Genomic DNA, 18,798 nt, shown 5'->3' with positions numbered 1-18,798 from the left:
GAGGTAGACGAGGGTTTTTTCAGACAACTAACAGACGTTTCCAGATCACAGGCCCTGGTTCTAATGGGGGACTTCAGTCACCCTGACATCTGCTGGGAGAGAAATACAGCAGTGCACAGACAATCCAGGAAAGTTTTGGAGTGTTGGGGACAACTTCCTGGTGCAAGTGCTGGAGGAACCAACTAGGGGTCATGCATTTCTTGACCTGCTGCTCACAAACAGGGAAGAATTGGTAGGGGAAGTAGAAGTGGGTGGCAACCTAGGCAGTGGTGACCATGAGATGGTTGAGTTCACAATCCTGAGAAAAGGAAGAAAGGAGAGTAGCAAAATAGGGATGCTGGACTTCAGAAAAGCAGACTTTGACTCCCTCAGTGAACTGATGGGCAGGATCCCCTGGGAGGCTAATATGAGGAGGAAAGGAGTCCAGGAGAGCTGGCTGTATTTTAAAGAAGCCTTATTGAGGGCACAGGAACAAACCATCCCAATGTGCAGTAAATATGGCAGGCGACCAGCTTGGCTTAACAGTGAAGTCTTTGGAGAGCTTAAACACAAAAAGGAAGCTTACAAGAAGTGGAAATTTGGACAGATGACTAGGGAGGAGTAAAAAAAATATTACTCGAGCATTCAGGGGTGTAATCAGGACAGCCAAAGTACAACGGGAGTTGCAGCTAGCAAGGGATGTGAAGGGTAGCAAGAAGGATTTCTATAGGTATGTTAGCAATAAGAAGGTGCTCAGGGAAAGTGTGGGCCTCTTACTGAATAGGGGAGGCAACCTAGTGACAGAGGATATGGAAAAAGCTGAAGTACTCAATGCTTTTTTTGCCTCAGTCTTCACAGACAAGGTCAGCTCCCAGGCTGCTGCACTGGGCTGCACAGTATGGGGAGAAGCTGGACATGCACAGGTCCATGGGTCCAGCTCTAATGTATCCAAGGGGGCTGAGGGAGTTGGCTGATGTCATCGCAGAGCCATTGACCGTTATCTTTGAAAACTCGTGGAGGTCCCAGGTGATTGGAAAAAGGCAAATATAATGTTCATCTTTAAAAAAGGGAAGAAGGAGGATCCGGGGAACTACAGGCCAGTCAGCCTCACCTCAGTCCCTGAAAAATCATGGAGCAGGTCCTCAAGGAATCAATTCTGAGGCCCTTAGAGGAAAGGAAGGTGATCAGGAACAGTCAACATGGATTCACTAAGGGCAAGTCATGCCTGACCAACCTGATTGCCTTCTATGATGAGATAACTGGCTCTGTGGAGGAGGGGAAAGTGGTGGACGTGATATATCTTGATTTTAGCAAAGCTTCTGATATGGTCTCCGACAGTATTCAGCCAGCAAGTTAAAGAAGTATGGGCTGGATGAATGGACTATGAGATGGATAGAAAGCTGGCAAGATTGTCAGGCTCAATGGGTTGTGATCAATGGTTCAATGTCTAGTTGGCAGCCAGTATCAAGCTGAGTGCCCCAAGGGTCGGTCCTGGGGCCGGTTTTGTTCAACATCTTCATTAATGATCTGGATGCTGCGATGAATTGCACCCTCAGCAAGTTCACAGATAACACAAAGCTGGGGGGAGAAGCAGGTACGCTGGAGGGTAGGGAGAGGGTCCAGAGTGACCTAGACAAACTGTAGGATTAGGCCAAAAGAAATCTGATGAGGTTCAACAAGGACAAGTGCAGAGTCCTGCACTTAGGATGGAAGAATCCCATGCACTGCTACAGGCTGGGGATCGACTGGCTAAGCCGCAGTCCAGAAAGTTCCTAAATCTCTGCAGATTATTTTAGTTATTTCAATCTGTCACCAAAGCTCCTTTCCTTGCAGGTTTGTGAGTGATGAGTTATACGTCTAGGATATTTAGATACTGGTCTCCAGGTTACAATGTGCTGGTGGAGCCTGTGGGGGAAACAAGACTAACCATGATCATTTCTTTTCCCAGGGAGATGGCTGATCTCAAACCTACTGCCAGTGACCAATATACAGAACATAGAAACACTCTTCCTGGTATGTCTGTGGAACAAACTAAACAGATTGAGGCTGCTATCAAAGCAGGAAACTTCTTAGAAGCTGCTTCTATGGTGCAGACATTCAAGAATTTGTCAGGCATTGATTTCAATATCGCCGTCACGGGGGAGTCGGGATCTGGAAAATCATCTTTGGTCAATGCCATCCGGGGCCTGAAAGATGAAGACGAAGGTGCTGCTGAGACCCGTGTAGCAGAAATGAACAAAGAACCAGTACCATATTGTCATCCTACCTGTCCCATAATGATTGTCTGGGACCTGCCCTCGATTGGAACCCCAGGTTTTCGGCCAGACACTTATCTGAAACAAGTGAACTTCAGCCGTTACGATGTCTTCATCATCATCGCTTCAGAGAGGAGCAGATTCTGCCACACCAAGCTGGCCCGGGAGATCCAGAAGATGGGAAAGAAGTTTTTATTTGTACGCTCCAAAGTGGACTTGGACCTGTATAATGAGGAAAGCAAAGAGAGCTTCAGTGAAGAGAGAACCCTGGAGAAAATCAGACAGGACTGTGTCAACAACCTGTCCAGAGTAGGGGTGAGCTCCCCGCAGGTTTTCCTTGTCTCGAGTAGGGAATTTCAGAAATACGATTCTCCACAGCTGCAGAAGACTTTGCTAAAGGAATTCTACAACCACAAGATGGAGAAATACGATTCTCCAAAGCTGCAGAAGACTTTGCTAAAGGAATTCTACAACCACAAGAAGGAGATGTTCAGAGCCACTGAAGCCCCCAGGGACAGTGGGTAAGAAACTCCCCTTTGGTCTGTTTCTTGTTCAGATCTTTAGCGGGTGTGATACATTTATTCACTGTTTTATAATAATATCAAGTGGGAAAAAACAGCAGAAATAAACACCTTGACCCCTATCGTCTGAGGGACCAAATCCTGGAACCCAAAGGCAGACAGAATTCTCGTTGGCTGTGAAAGCAGCAGGACTGAGCCCCATACTCCTTACACAGGCCATCTAATAACCCTTCTGAAATAACTCCCTGTTTTCATTCACAGCCCGACTCCTTATCCAAGGCAGGATTTGGTTTCTAGACAGAGAACATTCACTCGATAGTGTTGCCCCTTTGTGACCCAAGTGGATAGTCAGAGTACAAGTTCCCGAGATGTCCCACTTGGGCACAGAAAATGAGGTATTTTCTGGTATATTCTTTGAAGCAATCTTGTTTATTTACCAGGAATGACCAACGTCCTGCTTCTCCAAATGCAGGAGAAACCAGAAACAAAAGAACGGTTTCTTAGCTTACAGCTCCAATTCTCTTTAGCTGACAGTAGATGCAAAAACTCTCTCTCTTTCTCTCGAGCTTCTTCCAGGGTCATACACCCACCTCACAGATCGCTGCTCAGCTTTCCTGCTTTTTGCCTCTGGCTCTGAGTCTGTCTCTGTTCTTCTTTGCAGCCCAGCTTGTCTTTTTCACACACCCACACTCAGGTGGTCACAACACCCAGTGGAATCCTCCCCCACATGGTGCTAGTTTCTAGGCCATCTCTACTAAGCCTTGTGTCAGAGGTGTCCCTTGACTATCTAACAACTATCTTAAGAGAAGGGCACGTTCACACGTCTTGTTTAAGGAGGCTTTAACTTAACCCATAACAAGATTTCACCCAGCTCCTAACACCCCACCACCATCTCTGGTTGGGCTCATCCTCCTGATGAGGCCTCAGATGGTGACACCCAACACCCTATCTCAAACAGAGAAAAAAGGAATAATTTAACAGATTACAGATCATACAAATTTAGCTATTTACATACGTGCAGGGCCCTTCTGTCAGGGCAGTTTCCCATCACCAACACACAAGAATTTTATATCTACCCAAATCTCTAAGGGGCTTTTCTCGCCCTTGATTTCCTTTCAGTCTGCTCCCAACTTAAGGGGTGTCTATTATTTCTGCAGAACTTGATGGCTCTGACAGTCCCTCCCCATTCTTTTGGAAGGGGGGGACTTATTACTGTCACAACGTAGTCAATCTCAACTTCCACAGCTACGTTCTCAGTTTTGGGAGAATCCGGTTGAGTCAATAGCTTATACTTTGAGTTTCAGACTCCCAGTTCTCCCCCTAGGGTCTCTGAACCCTGATTGTCTGGCCTCCTTGGGGCCACACCATGCTTGCAGGCTCCTTGCTATGCCCCTGAATCGCTCTCTCTCTTGTCTGCACTCCAGCTAGTCTTTTTCACACACACAAACAATACCCAGTGGAACATTACACAACGTTTTCAGAAAGCTGCTGAGGGGAGGATTTGGGCTGTGCCCGGGATCAATGGCCCCACCGTGTCATCTTGAGCTCTCCCAGTTACTGTGACATCAGGCAGCCTGCAAACATGCTGGCTTGCAACTGAGCTGCAGTCCTGCTCCATCCCCTGAGATCACACCCCTCAGGTAATTTACTTTGTCACAGGAAAAATTGCATCTTGCTGATTTCACCTTTAAGTTGGTGTGGCGTAGCCTCTCCAGCACAGCTTCCAGCTTCTGCAAGAGCTTCACAAACAGCTCCCCAATGACAATGGTGCCAGGCACGATGTGCTCCACGGGTCTGCTGGCACAACATCCGTCAGCCTTTGGAACATTCCGGTGGTACTACAGAACCCAAAAGGCATGACATGAAATTTGAAAAGGCCCCATTTGCTGGCTCATACAATTAAAAAGTCTGTAGAGCAGTTTTTAAACTAAGGGCTGGGGAAAAGTCGACAGGTGCGGAGGAGCATGTGGTTTGGACAGAGACATTCCTAAGTGTCGGATCTATTAATGGAGATTCTCTATGTTCTAGTAAGGGGGAGAGGATGGACAATGATAAAATATAGGTAGGATCTGATAAGAAACAGTCAAATGAAAAGGAGTCACATTTTATTACATCATGTAATGGTAGACAGTTAAAAAGTGACACTTTTTAAAGTGCTTATTCACCAGTGCTAGGAGTCTACGTAATAAGATGGGTGAACTAGAGGGCCTCGTAGTAAATGAGAATATTGATATAATAGGTGTGACGGGGCAAAGCCAGATGGCTATAGTAAAGTTGTGGGAGACAGATATATTAGCCCCAGGCTCAACAAATCCCCATTACCAGGATAAGCAAATGGCAGCTGCTCCAGGTCAATTAAGAACCCTGGGGCCAATGAAGATCTTTCCAGAAGGCAGGGAAGGCAGCTAGGTTGATTGGGACACCTGAAGCCAATCAGGGGATGGCTGGAAGTAGTTAAAAGCCTCCCAGTTAGTCAGGTGGGTCCGCCTGTCAGGAGCTGTAGGAGGAAGCCGCGCTGTTGGAGAAACTGAGCAGTACAAACCATCTCAGGCACAAGGAAGGAGGCCCTGAGGTAAAGGTGGAACTAGATATTGAGGAAGTGGGGGCTGCTGTGGGGAAGTGGTCCAGGGAATTGTACGTGTCCTGTTTCCAAAAAGTCAGCTACCATAGCTGCTACGATTAGGGTCTCTGGGCTGGAGCCCAGAGTAGATGGCGGGCCTGGACTCCCTCCTCCCCTCCCTGATTAATCACTGAGACTCGGAGACAACAGATACTGGGCAAGGGAGGGTAGCTTATCCTCACCTCCCTTGCTGGCTGATGATGAAAATGGCTCAGTAGGCTTGCCTCTAGAGATAGAAGGGCTCTGTGGCTCCGAGGCTAGCGAAATCCACCAGGAAGCACAGGACCCACTGAGACAAGGTCAGAGCTTTGTCACATAGGCATCTCAGAAACTTGGTGGAATGAGGATAATCAATGGGACACAGGCTGGTAAGCCTGACTTCAGCACCCGGCAAACTGGTTGAAACGATAGTAAAGAACAGAATTATCAGACCCATAAATGAACACAATCTGTTGGGGAAGAGTCAACATGTTTTTTGTAAAGGGAAATCATGCCTCACCAATCTAAGAGAATTCACTAAGGGGATCAACAAGCATGTGGACAAGGGAGATCCCGTGGATATAGTGCACTTTGATTTTCAGAAAGCCTTTGACAAGGTCCCTCACCAAAGGCTATTAAGCCAAGTAAGCTGTCTTGGGATAAGAGGGAAGGTCCTCTCATGGATAATTAATTGCCTAAAAGACAGGAAACAAAGGATAGGTATAAATGGTCAGTTTTCAGAAGGGGGAGAGGTAAATAGTGGTGTCCCCCAGGGGTCTGTTCTTGGACCAGTCCTATTCAACACATTCATAAATGATCTGGATAAGGGGGCAACCAGAGAGGTGGTGAAGTTTGCAGATGATACAAAACTACTCTAGATAGTTAAGTCCCAGGCAGACTGCGAAGAGCTACAGAAGAGTCTCACAAAACCAGGTGACTGGGCAACAAAATGGCAGATGAATGGCATCGGGACCGGCCCTGCCTGCCAGGGGAGAGCCCACACCCCACCCCTGCAGCACAGCGCCCCCTAGTGCCAGGCTGGGGAATTGGGGCCAGCCCTGCCTGCCTGGGGAGAGCCCACACCCTGCTCCCTCCAGCACAGCGCCCCCTAGTGGCACATGTACGCAGAAATGAAGCTTTCTCCTTTAAACTCTAGATTATTTAATTTAATTTATTTATTTATTGCAAGCTGTGAGCAATAGCTCCTTCCCTGCCAGCTCAGTGACTCTGTTCCATGGATACAAGGACATCTCTTTTTCCTGGGTCTCTCTCATTTAATCAGTTCCTTGCTACCGCAAGGGCCCTGGGCATAGGTGCAGCTCGGTGCCTCTTGCTCCTGTCCTGTGGCAGGAGATAATTTGGTCTCCTGAGGGCAGTAATGCTTTGGTCTCACTTTGGTAGCTAGGTTTAGTGTGCAAGTGCTGGGGGCTGTGAGTGGCCTGTGACATACAGGGGGTCAGACTAGGTGATCTGGAGGGTCTCTTCTGGCCTTCAACTCTGTTTCTATGACTCTGACTGTTGGGAGGGAAAACCCCTAACCCTGACTGGAATTTGTGTTTCTTTTCCCAGGATAACGGAAGAGTCGAAAGTTCACTGGGGTGAATTATTTTCAAAATGGAGCAGTAAACTGCCCGGTCTGTCAGAGGAGGAAACTGAAAAATTCCAGACGGCTGTCAAAGCTGGGAACCTCTCAGAAGCCATGTCTGTGGTGAACATGTCTGAGGTCATGTTAAGAAATACCAAGCTCAACATCGCCATCACAGGGAACTCGGGCTCCGGGAAGTCGTCTTTCATCAATGCCATAAGAAGCTTGAATGATGATGACAGAGGCGCAGCTGAGACTGGGGTGACAGAAACAACAAAGGATCCAACTCCTTACCCCCATCCCATTCACCCAAATGTGATTGTGTGGGACCTTCCTGGGATCGGAACAACGAAATATCCGGCAAAAACATACCTGACCGATGTGAAGGCTTGTCGTTATGATTTCTTCATCATCATCGCAGCTGTGCGCTTCACAGAAGCTGACACCAAACTTGCCAAAGAAATCAACAGCATGGGGAAGAAGTTCTATTTTGTCCGCACCAAGGTGGATGTGGACTTAGCTAATGAACAGAAAAAAAAATATTTCAAAGAGGAGAAAACTCTAGCGACAATCAGAAATGACTGCATGGAGCAGCTACAAGAAGCAGGGATCAGCTCCCCACAGGTTTTCCTGGTGTCAAGATGGGACTTTCACAAGTATGATTCTCCCCAACTGCAGGAGACTTTCGCGAATGACCTCAACATTCACAAGAGACACGTTCTCATCTGTGCCCTGCCCAGCACCTCTGAAGAAATCTTGAAAGAGAAACAGAAGGCCCTGCAGGAACAGATCTGGAAACAAGCCCTGAAGTCGTGTGCTATCGCTGCTGTTCCTCTCCCATTTCTCTCAGTTAAGTGCGATGTCAACATCTTGGTGGAGAACATGAGGGAGTATTGCAAGTCCTTTGGCCTGGATGATGGTTCCATCAAATCACTTGCTAAACAAGTTCGGATGTCTGTTGCTGAGCTGAAGTCTGTGATAAAGTCCCCTCTGGCCAAAGATATAACAAAAGAAGAGGCTTTGAAGCGGCTCAAAGAGGCTACAGGGGAACCTATAATGACAGTTAAATATTTTATCAGCATGATACCACTGATTGGCACTGGGATAGCTGCAAAGAAATCTTACAGTGCCACCTATGAAGTGCTACATACGTTTCTGGATGAAGTTACAGAAGATGCTCAACGAGTCCTGAAAAAGGCTTTGGAGGGAGCAGAGAATAACCTATAAGAGTGTCCCAGCCACAGCCCCGGTCTCCTTTCTGCAGTTTGATTGTCCCAAATGTAAACAAACCAAGAGACAAAACCATTTTTCAGCTCAGCCTTCCACTGCCGACTTTCACGGCCTCCCCTCCCAGGGGTCTCTGGCAATCCTGCTGCTCCTGCTACCTGGCTCTCTCTCAGCCAGCCCCTCCTCAGTGGGTCTCCCTAGGGTCAGTCTGCACTGCACACTAAGCGTGGACTCCGACTCGGGTTTGATCCTCAGCCCCACTTCCTTCCACAGCCAAATCAGTCAGACTTGGGTCAGTGAGCATGCAGGAGCAGGTTGTAGGACTCTGCTGGGAGGGTGGGTCAGAGCCTGAGTCCCCCAAGCCCTGTCATTCTGCAATGTGGATGCAGCTCAAGTGGCAGACCCAAATCAGAAGCTCTGTGTGCTGCAGTGTGGACGTGCTGGTAGAGCCCCGAGATCTGGGTCCAGCACTTGTAAACCCAGGTTTCCAATGAAATGCGGACGCTCACGTGGAGGCTTGGAAACACGGAGTCCACAAGCTCAGGTCCCACAGACCCAGGCCTACAATGTAGTGTAGATGTTCTTTCTTGGACGTGTATCGCCCCAGGTGACAAACAACAAAAGAGCAACAGGTCTGATATTGCCCCTAGGTCTAGTGGAGACTTGATCTGAGTAGAGAGGAGGTGGCATTTCCTTGCTTATCTCATGTAATGTGACAGGCAAGAGAAAGACTGACTAGGATTTGAGAAGGGAAGGGAACCACTAGTTTTTTTCTTTTAAATGAAGATGATTTTTAACCAGGCTGGAACTAGACAAAACAGGTAAAATTCCCAGTTTCTGCCATGTCTGTTAATCATCCCACAGGATGGAAAAGCTTAAGGGGAAACTGTCCGATGAAACACCGTATTAAACACACGCTCCTCACCCGTGTCACAAATAGCACCAGGCAGAGATGTGAATTCTCAGCACCACTACGGCCTGGCCTACACTTAACAAATAGATCAATCTAGACCAACCTAGATCAAAAATGTCACACCCAGACCCTGAGCACCATAGATAGGTCACCTAACCCTGGTGTAGATGCGGCTAGATCGATGGAAGAATTCTTCTGTCCACCTAGCGCCTGTCTCGCGGAAAGGAGGATTAACGACATCAATGGCAAAACCCCTTTCGTTGAGGTAGGAAGTGTCTATACTATGTTGCTACAGATGCAGTACGGGACCACCCAGAGTGCAGACATTGCCTACGGGTCTGTCTGCATTACGGAGACTGTCTATCAGCGTAGCTACATCGCCATAGCTATGTTGGCATAGAAACGTAGTTGCAGCCCATGCACACAGAAAGGGTTTTTCCATCGCTGTAGGAACCCCACTTCCCTGAGGGATGGTTTCTTCTGTCAACATAGCTGCGTCTCCACTGGGGTTATGTCGGCATAGCCACGTTGGTCAGGGAGGTGCCAGATCTGGGACGAGTCTGCCAGTTTCTCACTCTGGGGCTCCTAAACCACTCCTGGGGCCAGACCTCTTGTCTGGGATCCTTCCCTGGGAGGTGGGCGCTGCTGGCCGCCTGCCGTAGAGCCAGTGCTGGGACCTCCTGAGCTTAGAGTTACTGTATTTCAGGTTCCTAAAAGGAGAACGCTGCCAGAGGGATGGGGGAGCTAGGGGGGGAGGGAGAAGGGGAGGGGAAAGGAGGGTACAGTTCGGGGAGCTGGAGGGGTACGTGCGACATAGGTACTCCCTGGAGATGTGGGGCAATGACACTCTCTGTCAGGGCGGTACGGCAGCTGTCAGTCAGCGCCTCCCTGCGGGGTCCCCTCCCCAGGGCTGGGAGCCAGGGCCTGGGTGAGCCGGACCCAGCCACTCTGGCTTGCAGGGGAATGGGCCGATCAGATGTGGAGGCAGCGAGGGAGCAACCGGGGCTGTTGCTTAATGGCAGCTTGTCTGCTCTGCAAAAACCTAGGACATTTCCTGTTATTTTTTAAGTTGCTCCCCTCCCGCCTCCGGGCAGAGAAAGGGGCTCAGAACCCCACGTTGTTTGTCGGCAACCTCACAATTCCAACACGACTGTGGAAACTCTGATCTTGTATTTTAACCTCTTGGGGAATATGTGGCAGGGAAGCAAAACACACAGGCTTTGGCAAAGGACATTCTTAACCACAGACACCAACCAACAACCATGTGCTCTGGTTGCAAAACTCCATCCTGCAGCCCCACAGGGATCCATACGACCCCATTGTTCCATAGGAGTTGGCCAGCCATTCATTACAAAGCCAGTAGACCCTGCCTGTCATCTCTCTGTTCTAGTGCTCTGCGGGGTGTTACGCTCCCCTCCCAGCAGGGGAGATGTCTCAGTATTGCCTCACAACAGGCTGGGCATAAACTAGATTAAATTGGATTCCAACCCAGGTGAACAGAATCCAACAGTGAACAGAATCCAACCTGGAAGCCTGCAAACAAAATGGTTGATGTATCACGACACAGACATACAAAATGGTGGACACGAGTTGGTTCAGACCTTCCACAGTCTGTCACATCCACATTCTGAGCAGCCTGGAAGCTGTAGCCTGCTCAGTGACCCAGATGTCAGCTCTTGCTGCTTTAACGCAGGTCCCAGACCCCGAGTCAGAGTCCGCCTACACTTGGAGTTAGGGGTGCGATCCCCAGCTTGCAGAGACATCCTCACGCTTGCGCTCATGACACCAGCATGCTGAAACAGTAGAGTAGAGAAGCCAGCTTGGGCAACAGTAGCATAGGCCAGCCATCTTGAGCACAAAGCCAGCTGGACCCCCAGCTCCGAGGGTAGATGTAGCCTGAAATGGACTCTCTGAGAAACCCCTAGGACCAAATCCCCACCTGGTGTGAATGGACGTAGCTCTGTTGATTCAATCCCATTTACATAGCTGAGGATCCGCTTTTCTGTCTACAGCCATTTACCCAGCCTCTCCCCAGGGGTTGGCTAAAGTTTCTGTTCTCTGGCTGCGGTGCTGAAACCAGAGGCTGTTATTAACCCTGTAACGAAGTTGTACCCTGAGCAGGGTTTGGAAGCGTCCGGCTGCTAAACCTGTATCAGAGGCTTAATAGTTACGGAGAATCTCACCTCTGCAATTGACAACCCTGAGCTGCGGTTTCAGCCACTGCTGATATGTTTAATCCCTGATTTGCTTGATTGATGCTGAGTTTAGATTTGCCTGGGGGCCTGGGAACCACCGACCCTGACTGACCCGAGGTGCTGGGTTTGTAATCACAGGGTGTTTCAGGCTCTCATGAGAATTAGTTTGTCTGATGCTACGAATCAACCTGTCGCTGTTGATTTGCTCAACGTTCCATACTCGGTAACCAATGTGGGTTCAATCTCACCGCTCCATGTACTCGCTGCTTGTGAACTGATCGTCATTCCAAACCTCGGAGAAGTGCATTTATCCTTCAATAAACTGCTGTAGAGTTTGATCTGACACTTTGTGCATCTGAGCTTTATTGTTCTTAGGAAAACAGGGATTAAGGGGCATAAACTGGACCCGTGCTTGGACTCCAGCCCTGCAGGTTGGCTATTTGGATTTGATATTTATATCTCGGGAAGGGGGTCAGATGATTGGTTGGGTATCAAGAACAGCCAGAGGCGTCATAATGAATCATAATAAAAAACATCGGTGTGGCTATTAAACCTCCAGCTTCGGGGTTTAAGCTCATCTCTAACTCTTAGAGACAAAGGCAGGGCACGGGGGGAGATTATTCCACATCTGATGCTGTGGGGTTCTCACCCTTCCTCTGGATCATCTGGTCCTGTCCATGGTCAGAGCCAGGAGACTGCACTCGATGGACCTCGGGTCTGATCCAGTCTGGCACTTCCTACGTTCTGGTTCTGAATTTGGATCTATCCCTGTATTTTATTCATTTATTTGATTCAAAATGACACAAGAAACCGCCTCTCCCTGCCTCGGAGCTACCAGGTGGAACATCATATATACACAGTCACAGAATCAGGGCATTCACTGCACCCTAGCGGAGGGAAGGGCTGGGAAAGACGGGGACCAAGGACACATGGAGAATGAAGAGATGGAGTTACTGTTACTCTCAGCAGGAGCCCAGATACCACAGTGATGGGCACTGATGTAAGAACCTAGATACATCGATGGGCGTGTATGGGGATAGAGCGAGAGAGGGTGTGTAGATAGACAGACCAGCTCTGAAGAAGAGCTCTGGGGAACTCGAAAGCATGTACCTTCCATCAACAGAAGCTGGTCCAATAAAACCTATTCCCTCACCCACCTTGTCTCTCTAATATCCTGGGACCAACACGGCTACAACAATGCTGCAAACAAGACAAATAACGTATGGGGATAGATAGCCAAAACACTGTCATCATAGAATCATAGAATCTCAGAGTTAGAAGGGACCTCAGGAGGTATCTAGTCCAACCCCCTGTTCAAAGCAGAACCAGTCCCAACTAAATCATCCCAGCCAGGGCTTTGTCAAGCCGGGCCTTAAAAACCTCTGAGAAAGGAGATTCCACCACCTCCCTAGGTAACCCATTCTAGTGCTTCACCACCCTCCTAGGGAAATAGTGTTTCCTAATATCCAACCTAGACCTCCCCCACTGCAACTTGAGACCATTGCTCCTTGTTCTGTCATCTGGTACCACTGAGAACAGTCTAGATCCATCCTCTTTGGAACCCCCCTTCAGGTAGTTGAAGGCTGCTATCAAATCCCCCCTCACTCTTCTCTTCTGCAGACTAAACAATCCCAGTTCCCTCGGCCTCTCCTCATAAGTCATGTGCCCCAGACCCCTAATAGTTTTAATTGCCCTCTGCTGGACTCGCTCCAATTTCTCCACATCCCTTCTGTAGTACTCTAAGAACACACTCCCCCACCCATCCCAAGTTCCTTGGAATCAGCATCCAGTCGCAGGATGCCAAGAGAATTCAGACCAGATAGGTGCACAGTCCACGCAGCAGCAATAATGAGTGATTACCCATGTCCAAAGTGTAGCCTGATCTATCAATCATATATTAATTCTATTGATTAATTAAAATGCCCTGTTATCACTCTGGGGGTTGGTAGGTTCTTGTCCCAAGATCAGGCCCCGTATTGCTAAATTACTGTTCAGTTGGGAACCCCGATGGGTATGGTTGCAACACTCACACTGTAGGTAACTTTCTGTGTTTACAATAGTTTATTAACACATTTAGCAAAGTCCCACACTCTCCAGCCCAGGAAGGGGGACAGCGGTAATACAGAATGTCCATCTGAACCACCACATACTCACACCACCCCTTGCAGAACAACCGGAAATATTAGTCATTATCTTCCTCCTCACCGTCACCTTCCTCCTCATCACCCGGGGCCGTGATCCGGGCACCCCCCAAACGCTGCCTCTCGCTCGCCTCCTGCCCACAGGCTGGGGTGCGACTTGTATAATGTTACGCTGACGCCACTGTGCCTAATGCCTATTCAGTAGGGGCTTCTCCCCTTTTCCTTATCTGTAACTCCTCACCCTGCCGATGTCGGGGTCCCTTCTCCTGTAGGTTAGCATATGAGTCATCTCAATTTATTATCAGACACGTCTGTGAGGGGATCCCCCCAGGAGTGAAGCCTGGGACTCTGGCACCGCTCTGCCCCCTGAACTCTCCCCAGCCTGGGGTGTCTCTTGCAATGCCTTGCTAGTGACCAGCAGCAGGAGACACTCCTCTTCTCCCATTATTCCTTCCCCAGTTTCCTCCTCTGGGCCTCGCTCTATAACACCAAAGTCCATCTAGCCTCGTGTGGGAACGTCTACACTGATCTTTTTAGCCCCACAGCCCAAGCCTCTGGAGACCGAGTCAACTGACACTCGGCGCTGAGGGACTTTCATTGCTCCGTAGACATACCCTGTAAGGCCTGCTCTGCTCTGACATGTTACATCGGCAGAGCCGGGGTCCAGGAAGTGAACAACCTCACCCCGGCCAGCGTAGCTCAGCTGACAAAACCCCAGCGCAGACACAGCCGTGCTGACGGATGAGGGCTCCTGCGGACACAGCTCACGTCCTTCGGGGAGGCGCTAGCATAGGTCTGCGGCGCAGATAGCGCTGTGGTAAATGTGTCATTTTATGCGGCACGTTGTGGCCCAAAGACTTGTGTTTTCTTGTTCAGCAGCGCACGCTCCAGCTGCCCACGAGCAGCTGCACTGACTGGGGCAGGGATTCCTTGAAGCAATTGGCCCCGGCTCTCACGGCATCGATCCAGCTTTCACCCTGAGTATCGATGACAGTGTTGCTTCTGCAGAAGAGCAGCAGGTGCCAGACACCGGCGGGGTTGTGTACAAAGAGGAGTGGGGTTTAGTGGTTAGAGCAGGGAGGAGGGGAACCAGGGCTCCCTATCAAAGCCCAGAACTTGCTTTCAGTCTCGATGAAGACAGCAATTAAGCCTCTTTGCTGTAGAAGAGACAGCTGCAAACAATGAAGGCCTCTGACCACGTGGAGCAGGTCGAGTGTCATAGAATCATAGAATCATAAAATATCAGAGTTGGAAGGGACCTCAGGAGGTATCTAGCCCAACCCCCTGCTCAAAGCAGGACCAACCCCCAACTAAATCATCCCAGCCAGGGCTTTGTCAAGCCTGACCTTAAAAACCTCTAAGGATGGAGATCCCACCACCTCCCTAGGGAACCCATTCCAGTGCTTCACCACCCTCCTAGTGAAATAATGTTTCCTAATAGCCAACCTAGACCTCCCCTACTGCAACTTGAGACCATTGCTCCTTGTTCTGTGCGTCAGGTCAGAGCTGAACCATGTGGACTGTGGAGTGAGAACACAGGGGCTAGGAGATCAGTAGCCACTATGGGCAGGTCTACACTAAGAGCGGGGGTCGAACTAGGGTACGCAAGTTCAGCTACGTGAATAGCGTAGCTGAATTCAAAGTACCCTAGTTCGAACTACTCACCCGTCCAGACGCCGCGGAATCGAAGTCCGCGGCTCCAAGGTCAACTCCGCCACCGCCGTTTGCAGTGGTGGAGTACCGGAGTCGACCGCAGCGCTTCCGGAGTTCGAACTATCACATCCAGATTAGACGCGATAGTTCGAACTCCGAGAAGTCGAACTCACCGCGTCGACCCGGCTGGTAAGTGTAGACTAGCCCTATGAGAGGGTCAGGCCAGATGGCTACAGGAGAGTGATAGAAGGTAGAAACATTAGCCCCAGATTAAGCAGGTCCCTTTTCCCTGAATAAGATAATGGGCTTTTCCGAAACAATCAGGAAGTTGCTGGAACCAATTAGGACAGGCTGGCTAATCAGGGCATCTGGTTTAAAAAGGACCTCACTGCAGTTAGTGAGGTGCGTGCGAGGAGCTGGGCGTGAGAGGCACGCAAGGAGCTGAGAGTGGGAAGACGCAATGCTGGAGGACTGAGGAGTACAAGGGTTATCAGGCACCAGGAGGAAGGTCCTGAGATGAGGATAAAGAAGGAGTTGGGAGGAGGCCATGGGGAAGTAGCCCAGGGAGTTGTCGCTGTCACGCAGCTGTTACACGAAACACTGTAGACAGCTGCGATCCACAGGGCCCTGGGCTGGAACCCGGAGTAGAGGGAGGGCTCACGTTCCCCCCATCATCACAACTCCCTATTTGAGACAAGAGGAGGTGACCTGGCCTGCGAGTCCCATCAGAGGGGAAGGTCCCTGGCCTGCCCCCCGACCCGCTAGGTGGGTCAGCAGAGACTGCGGGGATTGTTCTCCCTTTCCCCATGCTGGCCAGGGATGAGGTTAGCTGAGTGATCAGCAGGTTTGGGTCGCTAACAAAGGTGGCCAAACTGAGGGCTGCTGTGAATTTCTGAGGCGAGCAAATCCGCCAGTAAGTGCAGAACCCACCAAGGCAGAGGAGGAACTTTGTCACACCACCTTAAGAGCCTCCCTGAAACTGGCAGTACCCCCTGGGACTGGTTGAGCAAGGGTGGTGCCAGAAACTGAAAAGAATGTCATTGTTTGCACTGAGTTCCAGTTTTGAATTCCAGCACCCATCTGCACACACCTCAGGTGGAGCCGGGCTGAAGGAAGGACGGAGTCGCTGGAGCAGGGGGCTGAGCTGTCGCTGTGAGGTGAGGAGAGGGGTGGACGTACCTTGAGAGATCCAGCGCTGAGCTCGGTAGCCTGCGGCAGCAGCCGTGCACAGAGCCTTCTTGCCGTGGGGATTGTCCGTGGTCTGGTGTCGTGGGGACCGTGGTCTCCAGGGCTCACTGAGGGGTAAGTGACAGCAACAGCTCAACTCCCCAGGGCAGGGCTAAAAGGGGAACATTGTGCACATCTGGGGTGAGTTGAGTGGAATAGGCTGATATTAAAGGGCTGTTATGAAGAGGGCCAGGATCAATTGTTCCCCATGGCCACTGAAGGCAGGACAAGACACAATGGGCTTAATCTGCAGGAAAGGAGATATAAGGTTCATATTAGGAATAACTTTCTCACTCACTGACTATGGACAGTTAAGCTCCAGAATCTGCTTCCAGGGGCGGTTGAGGGATCCCCGTCACTGGAGGTTTGTAAGAGCAGGCTGGAGAAGCCCCTCTCAGGGCTGGTGTAGATATCAGTGGAGGCTGCACTGGATGACCTCGCAAGGTCCCTTCCAGCCGGACATTGCAGTGATTCTGTGCCGGTCTCAGCAGGGTGCCTGTGCCCCGCATGGAGCTGCCTGTCCCAGTGCCCAGCCCAGCCCCAGTCCATCGTGGCCAGTCCTGTCCAGCAGCAGCTCGGCAAGCCTGTCCCAGCAGAGACCTGGTTCATCCTGGCTGTTACCGAGAACACACATGAAATAAACGATACAAGGTCTAAATGCATCAGGAGTTTCCACTTTCCACCTGGGGGGTCTGGTACATCAAAGTCCTTCCAGCCTGCAGCAGAATTTGTTCTGCCTTGGTCAAAAGATCACGTCCATTTGTTGGATCAAACCCTCTCCGCTCCCCATCAGTTTAAACTCAGTCTTTTATACCAAGCAAAAAGTCCTCTTGGGCCTCTGAGATCCAGCCTGAACCAGTTTATGCAATTCTTCCTAGGGGTGGTACGTCTCTGGAGCTGTTTACCTGTCCCTTCCTGGCTGGTTCCAATGCGGATAACGTATAGAAGGGCGATACAATAGGATCACATAGATTCAGATAATGATCATGAACTTAAGCCATATTCCCGCTTTGGAGATTCCCTTGGTGTCGTACGTCCCTTTGAGACCCTAGAAAGATAGTAGTGGCCACCCTGGGTTACCCTCACGTAACAGCCCCCCTCTTCCTATCCCACTGAGCACAGAGCAGGGAAATCTGCTTTAATCTCACTGCCCCACTGCAGAAGTGGTTGCATCTCCATGCTGGGCAAACAACCCCTGTATGGTGTTCCTGGTGGCTGTTAGCTGGGAGACGTGATTTCCCTTTGCAGAATCCGTGCTGGATAGACCCTGTACGGCATGATCTCCCAAGAGCGTTATTATTCTATTTTCTATTATTGTCTCAACCCATTTCCCAGTTCTCTCACTTTTTACTTTTTCCCCTTTTTTCCAGTAGTAAAAAGCAAAAGAAAGGGAGAGGAGGCATATTTCCCCCATGGTCAGGGGCAGTTCCAGGCACCAGCACGCCAAGCGCGTGCCTGGGGCGGCAAGCCGTGGGGGGTGCTCTGCCGGTCGCCACGAGGGCGGCAGGCAGGTTGCCTTTGGCAGCTTGCCTGCGGAGGGTCCGCTGGTCCCGCGGCTTTGGCGGACCTCACGCAGGCATGCCGCTGAATCCGCGGGACCAGTGACCTCCCTCAGGCAAGCCGCAGAAGGCAGCCTGCCTGCCGTGCTTGGGGCGGCAAAATACCTAGAGCCGCCCCTGCCCATGGTCTGTCACTTGTCCCTCCTTTTTCACCCCCTTATCCCAACTTGCTGGTCACTCCAGAAAGTCCCTAAAGCTCTGCAGATTAGTTTAGTTATTTCAAGATGCCACCAAAGCTCCTTTTCTAGCAGCTTTGCAGGTGTGTTTATGATGAGTGATACATCTGGGATATTTATATACCGGTCTCCAGGTTACAATGTGCTGGTGGAGCCTGTGGGGGAAACAAGACTGTAGATGGGCCAGACTCACCCCTGCGGCGCCTCCTGCTGGTCATCCAGGGAATTAGCTCATTCCAGCATCCGGAGCACCCTCTGCAGGCCGGCGATCCGCCTTCCAGCTACTGGCCCCCGTGTCCCTCCCAGGACCCCAGTGCCCTTTAACTGGGTCTCCCCCTCCCAGGGGAACCCCCACCCCACTATCCCCACTTTGCCTCAGTATTGGCTACTGCCCAGTCTCCATCTAGCCCCCGTTCCCTGGGGCAGGCTGCAGTATCAGCCACTCATCACAGGCAAAGGGGTTTGGACCTGCTGCCTTGGCCTACCCCTGGGCTGCCCTCTGCAACCCCCAGTACCTGTTAGCCCAATGCTAGGCCGCAGCCTGGGGCTTTCCAGGCTGGAGCTCCCCAGCTCCTCTGCCTTTCCCCAGCCCTGCTTCACTCAGGTACCCTGTGTCCAGCTCCCTGCAGCCAGGCCCTTCACCTTCTACAGCTGGAGAGACTGTCTGGGCTTCTGGCTCACTGCCTCTTATAGGGGCCAGCTGGGCCTGATTGGGACCTGGCTACAGCTGAGCCTACGTTCCACAATCAGCCCAGGCTTCTTGCCCCA

The 18,798-nt window shown here is 50.6% G+C and overlaps 1 protein-coding gene across 1 annotated transcript; it reads left to right on the top strand.

Moving 5' to 3' along the window:
* The first annotated feature begins 1,939 nt into the window (after positions 1-1,939).
* LOC120390755 (interferon-inducible GTPase 5-like) lies at positions 1,940-8,244 on the top strand. The gene is made up of 2 exons (XM_039513608.1): positions 1,940-2,755; positions 6,924-8,244. The coding sequence occupies exons 1-2, from the start codon at positions 1,995-1,997 to the stop codon at positions 8,164-8,166; spliced, it is 2,004 nt and encodes a 667-aa protein (XP_039369542.1). The 5' UTR covers positions 1,940-1,994; the 3' UTR covers positions 8,167-8,244.
* Positions 8,245-18,798: the final 10,554 nt, after the last annotated feature.

This window comes from Mauremys reevesii, linkage group 24, assembly GCF_016161935.1.
Source record: "Mauremys reevesii isolate NIE-2019 linkage group 24, ASM1616193v1, whole genome shotgun sequence".
In the NCBI taxonomy this organism is placed as follows: Eukaryota; Metazoa; Chordata; order Testudines; family Geoemydidae; genus Mauremys; species Mauremys reevesii.
This window is presented reverse-complemented; position numbering and strand designations above follow the sequence as displayed.

Excerpts from the sequence above, each read along its gene's own strand:
- LOC120390755 (XM_039513608.1), top strand. The coding sequence starts at position 1,995 with ATGTCTGTGGAACAAACTAAACAGATTGAGGCTGCTATCAAAGCAGGA. Across the intron at positions 2,756-6,923 it reads GAAGCCCCCAGGGACAGTGG|GATAACGGAAGAGTCGAAAG; the intron begins GTAAGAAACTCC and ends TTCTTTTCCCAG.